The 13434-nt window shown below is 46.7% G+C and overlaps 1 protein-coding gene across 1 annotated transcript in view; it reads right to left on the bottom strand.

The window, feature by feature from the left end:
• Window positions 1-10033: 10033 nt before the first annotated feature.
• LOC129828439 (calpain-2 catalytic subunit-like) overlaps window positions 10034-13434 on the bottom strand; it is a 33036-nt gene continuing 29635 nt past the window's right edge. Inside the window, exons 8-10 of the mRNA XM_055889486.1 lie at window positions 11872-11946; window positions 11521-11681; window positions 10034-10224 (exon numbers count right to left, since the gene is read on the bottom strand). Of these exons, the coding sequence (XP_055745461.1) occupies window positions 10034-10224; window positions 11521-11681; window positions 11872-11946 (427 nt within the window). The remainder of the gene's footprint in view (window positions 10225-11520; window positions 11682-11871; window positions 11947-13434) is intronic.

Raw genomic sequence — 13434 nt, forward strand, 5'->3', positions numbered from 1 at the left:
CCCGGTACCCTACGGGTCCTGGTCAACAGTAGTACCCTACGGGTCCTGGTCAACAGTAGTACCCTACGGGCCCTGGTCAACAGTAGTACCCGGTACCCTACGGGCCCTGTTCAACAGTAGTACCCGGTACCCTACGGGTCCTGGTCAACAGTAGTACCCGGTACCCTACGGGTCCTGGTCAACAGTAGTACCCTACGGGTCCTGGTCAACAGTAGTGCATTATGGGTCCTGGTCAACAGTAGAGCACCACGGGCCTGGTCAACAGTAGTGCATTATGGGTCCTGGTCAACAGTAGAGCACTATGGGTCCTGGTCAACAGTAGAGCACCACGGGCCTGGTCAACAGTAGTGCATTATGGGTCCTGGTCAACAGTAGAGCACTATGGGTCCTGGTCAACAGTAGTGCATTATGGGTCCTGGTCAACAGTAGAGCACTACGGTCCCTGGTCAACAGTAGAGCTCTATGGGTCCTGGTCAACAGTAGAGCACTATATGTCCTGGTCAACAGTAGAGCACTATATGTCCTGGTCAACAGTAGAGCACTATATGTCCTGGTCAACAGTAGAGCACTATATGTCCTGGTCAACAGTAGAGCACTATATGTCCTGGTCAACAGTAGAGCACTATATGTCCTGGTCAACAGTAGAGCACTATATGTCCTGGTCAACAGTAGAGCACTATATGTCCTGGTCAACAGTAGAGCACTATATGTCCTGGTCAACAGTAGAGCACTATGGGTCCTGGTCAACAGTAGTACCCTATGGGTCGTTAGTTTGATGTAACGTGGGGGTGTAGTTAGTTTGCTGACGAGGACGTGTTAGAACCTGTTCTGTCAGGAGAAGAAGGAATGTGAGTCCTGGGGGGAGGAAGAAGAGAGAGAGAGGGGGGGGGGGAGAAGAGAGAGAGAGAGAGAGAGAGAGGGGGGGGGGAGAAGAGAGAGAGAGAGAGAGAGAGTGGGGGAGAAGAGACAGAGAGAGGGGGGAGAAGAGTGAGAGAGAGAGAGAGAGAGAGAGGGGGGAGAAGAGCAAGAGAGAGAGAGAGAGGGGGGGAGAAGAGAGAGAGACATAGAGGGAGAGAGAGGGGGGAGAAGAGAGAGAGGGGGGGAGAAGAGAGAGAGCGGGGGAAGAAGAGAGAGAGGGGGGGGGGAAGAGAGAGAGCGGGGGGAGAAGAGAGAGAGGGGGGGAGAAGAGAGAGGGGGGGAGAAGAGAGAGTGAGAGAGGGAGGGGGAGAAGAGAGAGTGAGAGAGGGAGGGGGAGAAGAGAGAGTGAGAGAGGGAGGGGGAGAAGAGAGAGTGAGAGAGGGAGGGGGAGAAGAGAGAGTGAGAGAGGGGGGGGAGAGAAGAGAGAGAGCGGGGGAAGAAGAGAGAGAGGGGGGGAGAAGAGAGAGAGCGGGGGAAGAAGAGAGAGAGGGGGGGAGAAGAGAGAGAGAGGGGGGAGAAGAGAGAGAGGGGGGGAGAAGAGAGAGGGGGGGAGAAGAGAGAGGGGGGGAGAAGAGAGAGTGAGAGAGGGAGGGGGAGAAGAGTGAGTGAGAGAGGGAGGGGGAGAAGAGAGAGTGAGAGAGGGAGGGGGAGAAGAGAGAGTGAGAGAGGGAGGGGGAGAAGAGAGAGTGAGAGAGGGAGGGGGAGAAGAGAGAGTGAGAGAGAGAGGGGGGGGGAGAAGAGAGAGTGAGAGAGGGGGGGGAGAGAAGAGAGAGTGAGAGAGGGGGGGGAGAGAAGAGAGAGAGAGAGAGAGAGAGGGGAAGAAGAGAGAGAGAGAGAGGGGGGGAGAAGAGAGAGAGCGGGGGAAGAAGAGAGAGAGGGGGAAGAAGAGAGAGAGCGGGGGGAGAAGAGAGAGAGAGAGAGGGAGGGGGAGAAGAGAGAGTGAGAGAGTGAGGGAAGAAGAGAGAGAGGGGGGGGGAGAAGAGAGAGAGCGGGGGGAGAAGAGAGAGAGCGGGGGGAGAAGAGAGAGAGCGGGGGGAGAAGAGAGAGAGGGGGGGAGAAGAGAGAGGGAGAGAGGGAGGGGGAGAAGAGAGAGTGAGAGAGGGAGGGGGAGAAGAGAGAGTGAGAGAGGGGGGGAGAGAAGAGAGAGTGAGAGAGGGGGGGGAGAGAAGAGAGAGAGAGAGAGAGAGGGGAAGAAGAGAGAGAGAGAGAGGGGGGGAGAAGAGAGAGAGCGGGGGAAGAAGAGAGAGAGGGGGGGAGAGAGAGAGAGAGAGAGATGTTGCTAGAGAGAGAGAGAGATGTTGCTAGAGAGAGAGAGAGATGTTGCTAGAGAGAGAGAGAGATGTTGCTAGAGAGAGAGAGAGATGTTGCTAGAGAGAGAGATGTTGCTAGAGAGAGAGAGAGATGTTGCTAGAGAGAGAGAGAGATGTTGCTAGAGAGAGAGAGAGAGATGTTGCTAGAGAGAGAGAGAGAGATGTTGCTAGAGAGAGAGAGAGATGTTGCTAGAGAGAGAGAGAGATGTTGCTAGAGAGATGTTGCTAGAGAGAGAGAGAGATGTTGCTAGAGAGATGTTGCTAGAGAGAGAGAGAGATGTTGCTAGAGAGATGTTGCTAGAGAGAGAGAGAGAGATGTTGCTAGAGAGAGAGAGAGATGTTGCTAGAGAGAGAGAGAGAGATGTTGCTAGAGAGAGAGAGAGAGATGTTGCTAGAGAGAGAGAGAGATGTTGCTAGAGAGAGAGAGAGATGTTGCTAGAGAGATGTTGCTAGAGAGAGAGAGAGATGTTGCTAGAGAGATGTTGCTAGAGAGAGAGAGAGATGTTGCTAGAGAGATGTTGCTAGAGAGAGAGAGAGAGAGAGAGAGATGTTGCTAGAGAGAGAGAGAGAGAGAGAGAGATGTTGCTAGAGAGAGAGAGAGAGAGATGTTGCTAGAGAGAGAGAGAGAGAGAGAGATGTTGATAGAGAGAGAGAGAGAGATGTTGCTAGAGAGAGAGAGAGAGATGTTGCTAGAGAGAGATGTTGCTAGAGAGAGAGAGAGAGATGTTGCTAGAGAGAGAGAGAGATGTTGCTAGAGAGAGAGAGATGTTGCTAGAGAGATGTTGCTAGAGAGAGAGAGATATGTTGCTAGAGAGAGAGAGAGATGTTGCTAGAGAGAGAGAGAGATGTTGCTAGAGAGATGTTGCTAGAGAGAGAGAGAGATGTTGCTAGAGAGATGTTGCTAGAGAGAGAGAGAGATGTTGCTAGAGAGATGTTGCTAGAGAGAGAGAGAGATGTTGCTAGAGAGATGTTGCTAGAGAGAGAGAGAGATGTTGCTAGAGAGATGTTGCTAGAGAGAGAGAGAGAGATGTTGCTAGAGAGAGAGAGAGAGATGTTGCTAGAGAGAGAGAGAGAGAGAGAGATGTTGCTAGAGAGATGTTGCTAGAGAGAGAGAGAGAGATGTTGCTAGAGAGAGAGAGAGAGATGTTGCTAGAGAGATGTTGCTAGAGAGAGAGAGAGAGAGAGATGTTGCTAGAGAGAGAGAGAGAGATGTTGCTAGAGAGATGTTGCTAGAGAGAGAGAGATGTTGCTAGAGAGAGAGAGAGAGATGTTGCTAGAGAGAGAGAGAGAGATGTTGCTAGAGAGAGAGAGAGATATGTTGCTAGAGAGAGAGAGAGAGATGTTGCTAGAGAGAGAGAGAGATGTTGCTAGAGAGATGTTGCTAGAGAGAGAGAGAGATGTTGCTAGAGAGATGTTGCTAGAGAGAGATGTTGCTAGAGAGAGAGAGAGATGTTGCTAGAGAGAGAGAGAGAGAGAGAGAGAGAGAGAGAGAGAGAGAGGTGTGGCCTGACAGGCCTTACCTGGTGAGAGAAGGGGGAGGCCGAGAGAGAAAGAAGGGGAGGGAGAGAGGGAGGAGAAAGAGGGGTGAGGGATAGAGGGGCTCCAACATGTTCCATGACGTCAACTCCCAATTCGGCTGGGGGGCAAGGAATATTCTCTTCCTAGTCCATTGTAGATGGTTACCGTTTATTAAATAGCACAGGCTACAGCAACCATCAATAGCAACAGTAAAACACATCCACTTGTTGCTAAATATGTTTGGAGCGTTGGCAGACAAAATTGTTAATGACAACATCCTCTTAAGGATCAGACCCTTTTCTAAAAATGTTTTCACCTAAAATGACATACCCGAATCTAACTGCCTGTAGCTCAGGACCTGAAGCAAGGATATGCATATTATTGGTACCATTTGAAAGGAAACATTTTGAAGTTTGTGGAAATGTGAAATTAATGCAGGAGAATATAACACATTAGATATGGTACAAAATAATACAAAATAAAAAAACATGTTTAAATAAAATCATCTTTGAAATCCAAGAGAAAGGCCATAATATAATATTGCAGATTTATCCAGTGAAGCGTTGCAGAACTGGTCAATATGTTGTTTAAAGTCTGCCCAAATGTGCCGAACTGGTCAATTGATACATTTTCAAGTACATAACTGTAGAGAACATACAAAAAGTACATGGTAATACAAAATGTACGTTTACACACTCCCAGGAATGTCATACATGATGGATTAGTTTATACACAAACTTTCACACAACTAGATGGCCGGGCGGGTGTGGAGCCAGAGACGGTTTGAGTTTAAGGGTCGCATTTCCAACCTTAAAAGGATTAACATTCACGTGCCATGGGCCAGAAAAGGTTGAACACATTGGCCATGCTATCAATCCAGCATGACTTCTGCCGCATTCAAGACAACTGGAAACTCGGAACTGGGAAATATCAGACTTCATTGAGTTCAAGACAACTGGGAACTCTGGGGAAAAAAACAAAAAACTCAGGCCTCTTTCTCGAGCTCCGACCTGAAGATCACTGACGTCATGATTCAACCTCGTTTTTTCCCCCCCCGAGTTCCCAGTTGTCTTGAAAGCACCATAAATCCAGAAAATGTCAGACTTTGATGACAAAATTTGCCCACAAGGACCGCTGCACCACCTTCCTGTTGAAGTGAGCACAGCAAGGTGTGTCCAAAAAATGTCTTGTATGCTGCTGCATAAATTATGTAATATGCCAGGGAGATATGTATTGGTGTAGCTAAGAAAGGAATACTAAGTTTATGTTGTGTAGTAAACTGAGTTGCCCATGTGCCTCACTAATCATTTGGTCCCTTTCCCCCTCATAACGTAGCCTACTGTTCTGACTTAGTGGTGCACATGTCTGTTTTAGAGAAATGTCATTATCGAATATTGTAAGCTTACATGCCTCCTTTATCCTACGGTTCTGACTTGGGGTACAGGGAGAATACTGTACTAACAACCCATGTTCTGAATTCTGTCATTGTACATTTTAAAAGTGCGGAACAAAGTTACATTGATTACGTCCGTCCCAGCTCGCTCATTAATGTCTTAATCGAAATGACGGATTACCTCTTATCCGCTCGTTATTCCCTTATGCCATAGTTTGTACATCTCAATTCTCAGTAGAAACCACATTTATTTAAGCAAGTCAGCCATGTTTTTTTTAAAGGCAGTAAATGATGCTGAATGAGCTGTTTTGCTGCCAAACAAGCCTCCACTGATACCCTTGCTACACCTGGCTAAGCATTCACTACATGGTGCTGAAAAGGGCTTTATTTAGGCTCTAACAGTTTGTGGGCACCGTTTATCACCATTATAGTGCAATGAACGTATTTAGTGTTGTGGCTTTGCTGGCATGCATCCAAAACATTTTTTACGGAGTTTGCCCCACCATGATATGCATGCAAAAATCCCCACTGATGCTGTCTGCCATCTGTCCAGTTGAAACCAGGATTAATCTGTGAAGAAAAACACACTTATCCAGTATGCCGGTAACCATCGGAGGTCAGCATTTTCCCACTGAAGTTGATTACGATGCCGAACTGCATTCAGTACAAGACCCTGGTGAGGACAACGAGCAGATGAGCTTCCCTGAGATGGTTTCCTGACAGAAAGTCTTTGTTTTCCCAAACAGGTTTACTAATTTTACCACACGGTGATGTCACAAGGCAGGCCAGAACTCTATCTCATCAAAACAAGCAGAAATGTCAAACTGTGTTTTCTAACAGCTCTTACACAAAAAGGGTATTAATCATAATTTTCACAATTTCAAAGTTTTATTCCAACCTCATATTTCCACACTATAACCAGCATCATCTCATTTCTTGTTTCATGATGGGAATATGGACTTACTGGAACAAAAGAAACACCTCTCTTGTCCCATAAGGCACTGCTTCACGGCTGGAGAGCTTGCTCTTCCGATTTCAAAAGCCATTTATCAACAGGGTGTTACGTTCCCCAGTTTCTGGGTTCTGTTCTGTATTTGAGTGTGTGTTTCAGGAGATGGCTTCCTGAAGTACTCCCCAACCAGCTGATTGGTCAACACCAGGCTAATTGGTGATTGGAGCTGACCCCGCCCCCTCGTCAAGAAGCAGCTGACTCTAATCACCATTGCCACCTGAAGATAAAAGCCAGTGTTCTGCCCAGGAGAGAGAGATGAGGAGAGAGATGAGATAAGGAGTAGAGATGAGATAAGGAGTAGAGATGAGATAAGGAGTAGAGATGAGATAAGGAGTAGAGATGAGATAAGGAGTAGAGATGAGATAAGGAGTAGAGATGAGATAAGGAGTAGAGATGAGATAAGGAGTAGAGATGAGATAAGGAGTAGAGATGAGATAAGGAGTAGAGATGAGATAAGGAGTAGAGATGAGATAAGGAGTAGAGATGAGATAAGGAGTAGAGATTGAGATAAGGAGTAGAGATGAGATAAGGAGTAGAGATGAGATAAGGAGTAGAGATGAGATAAGGAGTAGAGATGAGATAAGGAGTAGAGATGAGATAAGGAGTAGAGATGAGATAAGGAGTAGAGATGAGATAAGGAGTAGAGATTTGGAGATTGAGAGAGAGAAAAAATTAGATTGTGATATAGTGTGGGTTGTGTATCAGAAAGTGTGGTATGTACTGTTGTTGTTGGTAGCAGTTTTTCTATGTCCTGTGTTTGAGTGTTTGTGAAATCATTAATAATTACTCTGTTTCATTTGTTCCCAGGGGGGAAGGAGAAGGCACTTTGGGAGTGCTTAGGCAAGAGGCCCGCGGGCATACATATACCCGTAGTATATTTACTGTCTAGGCACACTAGGTAAGACCTGGGCGGACCACCCCCTGTATTTTGGTTAGGGCACCAGACGGTGGTAAGTTAAGTGGGTAGGCAGGTTAGATAGGAGAGGGGGAACTTTGATATTTACTTTCTTTGCTTTGGTTCCATCCAGCCCCTTTTCCCCATATTACCGTGTAAGAAAATAAATCCAAGTAAACGGTAAAATCTGCTTTTGTGTCATCCTTGCTCGCACCTACAGTCCATACCTCTTGCACTTCAGAGAGTTGAGTTATAGCAGGGAGTTGCGTTCCCTCTTCTCAGAGGCGTGCGTAACACAGGGTTACCGCTAAAACCTGCTTTTCCATGGTTGTTTGCACTGCATTAAATTGTCTTTAAGGACACACCTCTAATATTGCAACCCCTTTTGAAAACCCTTCTGCAATTGTTAGCACAGCTGAAAACTGTTGTCCTGATTAAAAAAAGCAATAAAACCGGCCTTTATTAGACTATTTGAGTATCTGGAGCGTCAGCATTTTGTGGGTTCGATTACAGGCTCAAAGTGGACAGAAACAAAGTACTGTCTTCTGAAACTTGTCAGTCTATTCTTGTTCTGAGAAACGAAGTCTGTTCATGCGAGAAATTGCCAAGAAACTGAAAAACTCGTACAACGCTGTGTACTACTCCCTTCACAGAACAGCACAAACTGGCTCTAACCAGAATAGAAAGAGGAGTGGGAGTCTCCTCTTCACTGTTGACGTTGAGACTGGTGTTTTGTGGGTACTATTTAATGAAGCTGCCAGTTGAGGACTTGTGAGGCATCTGTTTCTCAAACTAGACACTCTAATGTACTTGTCCTCTTGCTCAGTTGTGCACCGGGGCCTCCAACTCCTCTTTCTATTCTGGTATAGCCATTACAATTATACATAATTATCTATGAATATTTGTCGTAATGTAGGCAGTCTATGTAAAGGATTTTTAATCTCTCACCATTACCAACACTACATTATGGTAAGCAACTATTATTTTAGCAAACCATTATTGTCATTCATTCTATATTGTCCCTAACTTATTTTACTCCCTCACAACAGTTGTGGGACACACACACATTATTTGTGCCACCAGGGCCACAATAATATACCCCCTCACTGAATGTCCGAGTGTGACCCCCTCCCCATGGGTCACTGCAGCTAGTGTTGCCAGCACTGCCACTGCCTGGGTGGGGGAACCCCACCGGCTAGGTACAAGGTCGTCAAGGTTCTCATTAGCAGCTTGGGGAATTTCCAACGCCAGGGTTGTTTGGTTCGATTCCCACAGGGGACCAGAACGAAATAAAGTATGAAAATGTATTCACTACTGTAAGTCACGGTGGATAAGAACGTCTGCTAAATGACTAACATGCAAATGTATTCACTACTGTAAGTCACGGTGGATAAGAGCGTCTGCTAAATGACTAACATGCTAGCTAGCCTGTTAGTGTGTGTGTATGTTACAGACCGGGCATACTAGCTAGCCTGTTAGTGTGTGTGTGTGTATGTTACAGACCGGGCATGCTAGCTAGCCTGTTAGTGTGTGTGTGTGTATGTTACAGACCGGGCATGCTAGCTAGCCTGTTAGTGTGTATGTATGTTACAGACCGGGCATACTAGCTAGCCTGTTAGTGTGTGTGTGTGTATGTTACAGACCGGGCATGCTAGCTAGCCTGTTAGTGTGTGTGTGTGTGTGTGTGTTACAGACCGGGAATGCTAGCTAGCCTGTTAGTGTGTGTGTGTGTGTGTGTGTGTGTGTGTGTTACAGACCGGGCATGCTAGCTAGCCTGTTAGTGTGTATGTGTTACAGACCGGGCATGCTAGCTAGCCTGTTAGTGTGTATGTGTTACAGACCGGGCATGCTAACTAGCCTGTTAGCCTGTTAGTGTGTATGTGTTACAGACCGGGCATGCTAGCTAGCCTGTTAGTGTGTGAGTGTTAGAGACCGGGCATGCTAGCTAGCCTGTTAGTGTGTGTGTTACAGACCGGGCATGCTAGCTAGCCTGTTAGTGTGTGAGTGTGTGTTACAGACCGGGCATGCTAGCTAGCCTGTTAGTGTGTGTGTGTGTGTGTTACAGACCGGGCATGCTAGCTAGCCTGTTAGTGTGTGTGTTACAGACCGGGCATGCTAGCTAGCCTGTTAGTGTGTGTGTATGTTACAGACCGGGCATGCTAGCTAGCCTGTAGTTTGTGTGTGTTACAGACCGGGCATGCTAGCCAGCCTGTAGTTTGTGTGTGTTACAGACCGGGCATGCTAGCCAGCCTGTTAGTGTGTGTGTGTGTGTGTGTTACAGACTGGGCATGCTAGCTAGCCTGTTAGTGTGTGTGTGTTACAGACCGGGCATGCTAGCCAGCCTGTAGTTTGTGTGTGTGTGTGTTACAGACTGGGCATGCTAGCCAGCCTGTTAGTGTGTGTGTGTTACAGACCGGGCATGCTAGCTAGCCTGTTAGTGTGTGTGTGTGTGTTACAGACTGGGCATGCTAGCGAGCCTGTTAGTGTGTGTCTGTGTGTGTGTATATGTTACAGACCGGGCATGCTAGCTAGCCTGTTAGTGTGTGTGTGTATATGTTACAGACCGGGCATGCTAGCTAGCCTGTTAGTGTGTGTGTGTGTATGTTACAGACTGGGCATGCTAGCGAGCCTGTTAGTGTGTGTATGTTACAGACTGGGCATGCGAGGTAGCCTGTTAGTGTGTGTCTGTGTTACAGACTGGGCATGCTAGCTAGCCTGTTAGTGTGTGTGTGTGTTACAGACCGGGCATGCGAGGTAGCCTGTTAGTGTGTGTCTGTGTTACAGACCGGGCATGCTAGCTAGCCTGTTAGTGTGTGTCTGTGTTACAGACCGGGCATGCGAGGTAGCCTGTTAGTGTGTGTCTGTGTTACAGACCGGGCATGCTAGCTAGCCTGTTAGTGTGTGTGTGTTACGATAAGCAAATGGAATGTAACTTCATGCAGGTGATGACTACGGTTGATCTAAAATGGTTGTGTAGCTCCAGACTTTTAATCCCAAACATACTTCACCTTATAGATGGAGAATCCAATGGTCTTCATGTCCTCTCCTGTCTTCCTCATCCTGCGTCTGTTCTTCTGGATCAGTCCAACGAGGAAGGTACAGCCAGCCTCATCGTCGTCAGGATCATCATCCTCTTCGTCCAGCTTGATCACAAACTGGGGGTTCTGCCAGAATGAATCTGGGGAGGGAAGCAGCAGGGGGTCCAGCTATTAGTTGTATGTATGTTGTTTGGGGAAATAGAGATCACAAAAATCAGTGAATGGCGTTACATTGGACAATGTGGAATTGACTGGGACTGGTGTCCCCAAGGCTCTATTCTGGGTCCTGTGCTTTTCACCATTTATCGGACAGTTTAGAAGGGGGTTGGAGGACTATTAATAAGGGGGATACCATCCAGGTAGCCTAGTGGTTAGAGCCAGATAGCCTAGTGGTTAGAGACAGGTAGCCTAGTGGTTAGAGCCAGGTAGCCTAGTGGTTAGAGACAGGTAGCCTAGTGGTTAGAGCCAGGTAGCCTAGTGGTTAGAGCCAGGTAGCCTAGTGGTTAGAGCCAGGTAGCCTAGTGGTTAGAGCCAGGTAGCCTAGTGGTTAGAGCCAGGTAGCCTAGTGGTTAGAGCCAGGTAGCCTAGTGGTTAGAGCCAGGTAGCCTAGTGGTTAGAGCCAGGTAGCCTAGTGGTTAGAGCCAGGTAGCCTAGTGGTTAGAGCCAGGTAGCCTAGTGGTTAGAGCCAGGTAGCCTAGTGGTTAGAGCCAGGTAGCCTAGTGGTTAGAGCCAGGTAGCCTAGTGGTTAGAGCCAGGTAGCCTAGTGGTTAGAGCCAGGTAGCCTAGTGGTTAGAGACAGGTAGCCTAGTGGTTAGAGACAGGTAGCCTAGTGGTTAGAGACAGGTAGCCTAGTGGTTAGAGCAGGTAGCCTCGTGGTTAGAGACAGGTAGCCTAGTGGTTAGAGACAGGTAGCCTAGCGGTTAGAGACAGGTAGCCTAGTGGTTAGAGACAGGTAGCCTAGTGGTTAGAGACAGGTAGCCTAGTGGTTAGAGACAGGTAGCCTAGTGGTTAGAGACAGGTAGCCTAGTGGTTAGAGACAGGTAGCCTAGTGGTTAGAGACAGGTAGCCTAGTGGTTAGAGACAGGTAGCCTAGTGGTTAGAGACAGGTAGCCTAGCGGTTAGAGCAGGTAGCCTAGTGGTTAGAGCATTAGGCCAGTAACCAAAAGGTTGCTAGCTCAAATCCCCGAGCTGACAAGGTATAAATCTGTCGTTCTGCCCCTGAACAAGGCAGTTAACCCACTGTTCCTAGGCCGACATTGTAAATAAGAATTTGTTCTTAACTGATTTGCCTGGTTAAATAAATATGGTCTAGCTATACCATCAGCATGGAGAGAGATCTCTCTGGCTACAAAACCAGTGTTTAAGATTTAAGCAGGAAGAGGATGATGGTATGGGTCAGTAAGATGTAGACAGAAGAGAAGGTCCAGGGTCCATACTGGGGAAGTTACGGCAGCCCCCGGCTGTGGAACCTTTCCTCCAGGCGCCTTCAAACTTGTTAAGGGCCCAATTCTGGTACTCATCTTCTGAGAGGGTGTCCGGTGTAAGGTTACAGATCTCCAGACGCGAGTACTGACTGAGGAAGTCTGAGAACGACATCCTGGAACACAAAGAAGTACACACACACACACACACACACACACACACACACACACACACACACACACACACACACACACACACCATTAAAAAACATGACTAAAATAGATAGAACCATTATAACAGGGGTCTCCTTATGATAGTTCATGTAAAGGTATAAATCGGGAGTACCAGAACTGGTCTGTTTTTACCAGAACTCTCCATCTTCAGATGTGTTGATCAGTCTGGCCCGGTCTTCATCACTGACATGGTACCACTCTGAGGAACTTGGAGAAACAAACACATTTCATTAGAAAAGAAAAAGAGCCCTCGTCATTAATACCTTTAAAAAAAAGTAGAACTGACAACATTTTAGCACCATTAAATCTCCTCAACACCTCGTCCAGGAAGAATGATCACCTGACGATGACCACATCTAAGTGTTGATAAATTCACTGAATGTTTGTGAACGACGTAATTGTAAGGTATTTGTGAAAATTCTATATCAAAATAGAGTGGGAAAGCGTTTGGACAATTAATAGACACTGCAGTACATAAAACATCCGTCTAGTCTAGAACCGGAGTCTATGCAGACCGGTGCGCCATAGCCAATCAGAGCTACAGTAGGCCTTTATGCAAATAAGCTATTTGCCACATGGGCCTGTCATCATTCACTTTGAACTGGACTGTGTGTTTACAGGAAGTAGCAACAGCGTGACTTTAGATCATTAGAAAGGATTCTCCAAAATACACCTGAATGGATTTCTGCAAATATGTAAATACCAGGGAGTCTTTACTTTACAGTCTTATTGATTAAAAACCATGAACAGGTAGGCTCTCTCTCCCTCCCTAAGATAACCACTAATCCTCCCAGCAGCTACCTAGCTAGCTATCATTAGGCGCCGTGTTTTTAGCTGGCTAAATAAATAGATCAGCCTATTAGCCACGTGATGACTGACTTGTAATCCTTGCCCTCGCTAGTTTGATTGTATGAACTTCCCAGCCTGAGTTAGATTTGTCTATTTTTGTCCAACACTATTTATTAAATGGAAACTGCAACAGTGCATCCTGATTGGCTGGAGGCAGCCAACGATGTAGCAGGCCAGCTGGGATTTACAACCTGATAGCAATATGTTTAGGACTACCAAGAAAATGTATTGGTGAATAACATTAACCAGGCATTGAACTACCTCCATTTATTCTGCCAACAATGTTTTACATTATGGAATTTATGGTAATATGGCTATTTTTAAAACCTCTTATAAAAGTTGCTTTTGTACCATAAACCAGGAAATGGATATTTTTGACTGATATGATTGTCTGTTTCATATCTGCGAAGTAGTTTAAAAACACTGTCAGTTCTACTTTTAACATGTCAAATGGGCTGACTCAGTCTTCAAAAGGTCAGCAACACCCTCTCTCTGCTGGCTCTGTACCATACCATGCACGCCAGGGAGACAAAAGCCCTCATTATCATGGCGCAATACAACCGAAGATAGCAGAACTAGTAGAACTAGACTAGTCAATGGCACAGACTTGAGTCATCTTTACAATAACCCAGCATTACAACAACGCTAGCAAGGGGATTAAGGGCTGCAGGGTAGCATAGTGGTTAGAGTGGAGGGGCGGCAGGTAGCCTAGTGGTTAGAGTGTAGAGGTGGCAGGTAGCCTAGTGGTTAGAGTGCTGGACTAGTAACCGAAAAGGTTGCAAGATCAAATCCCCGAGCTGACAAGGTAAAAATCTGTCGTTCTGCCCCTGAACAAGGCAGTTAACC

Source organism: Salvelinus fontinalis, chromosome 30 (assembly GCF_029448725.1).
Source record: "Salvelinus fontinalis isolate EN_2023a chromosome 30, ASM2944872v1, whole genome shotgun sequence".
NCBI lineage: Eukaryota > Metazoa > Chordata > Actinopteri > Salmoniformes > Salmonidae > Salvelinus > Salvelinus fontinalis.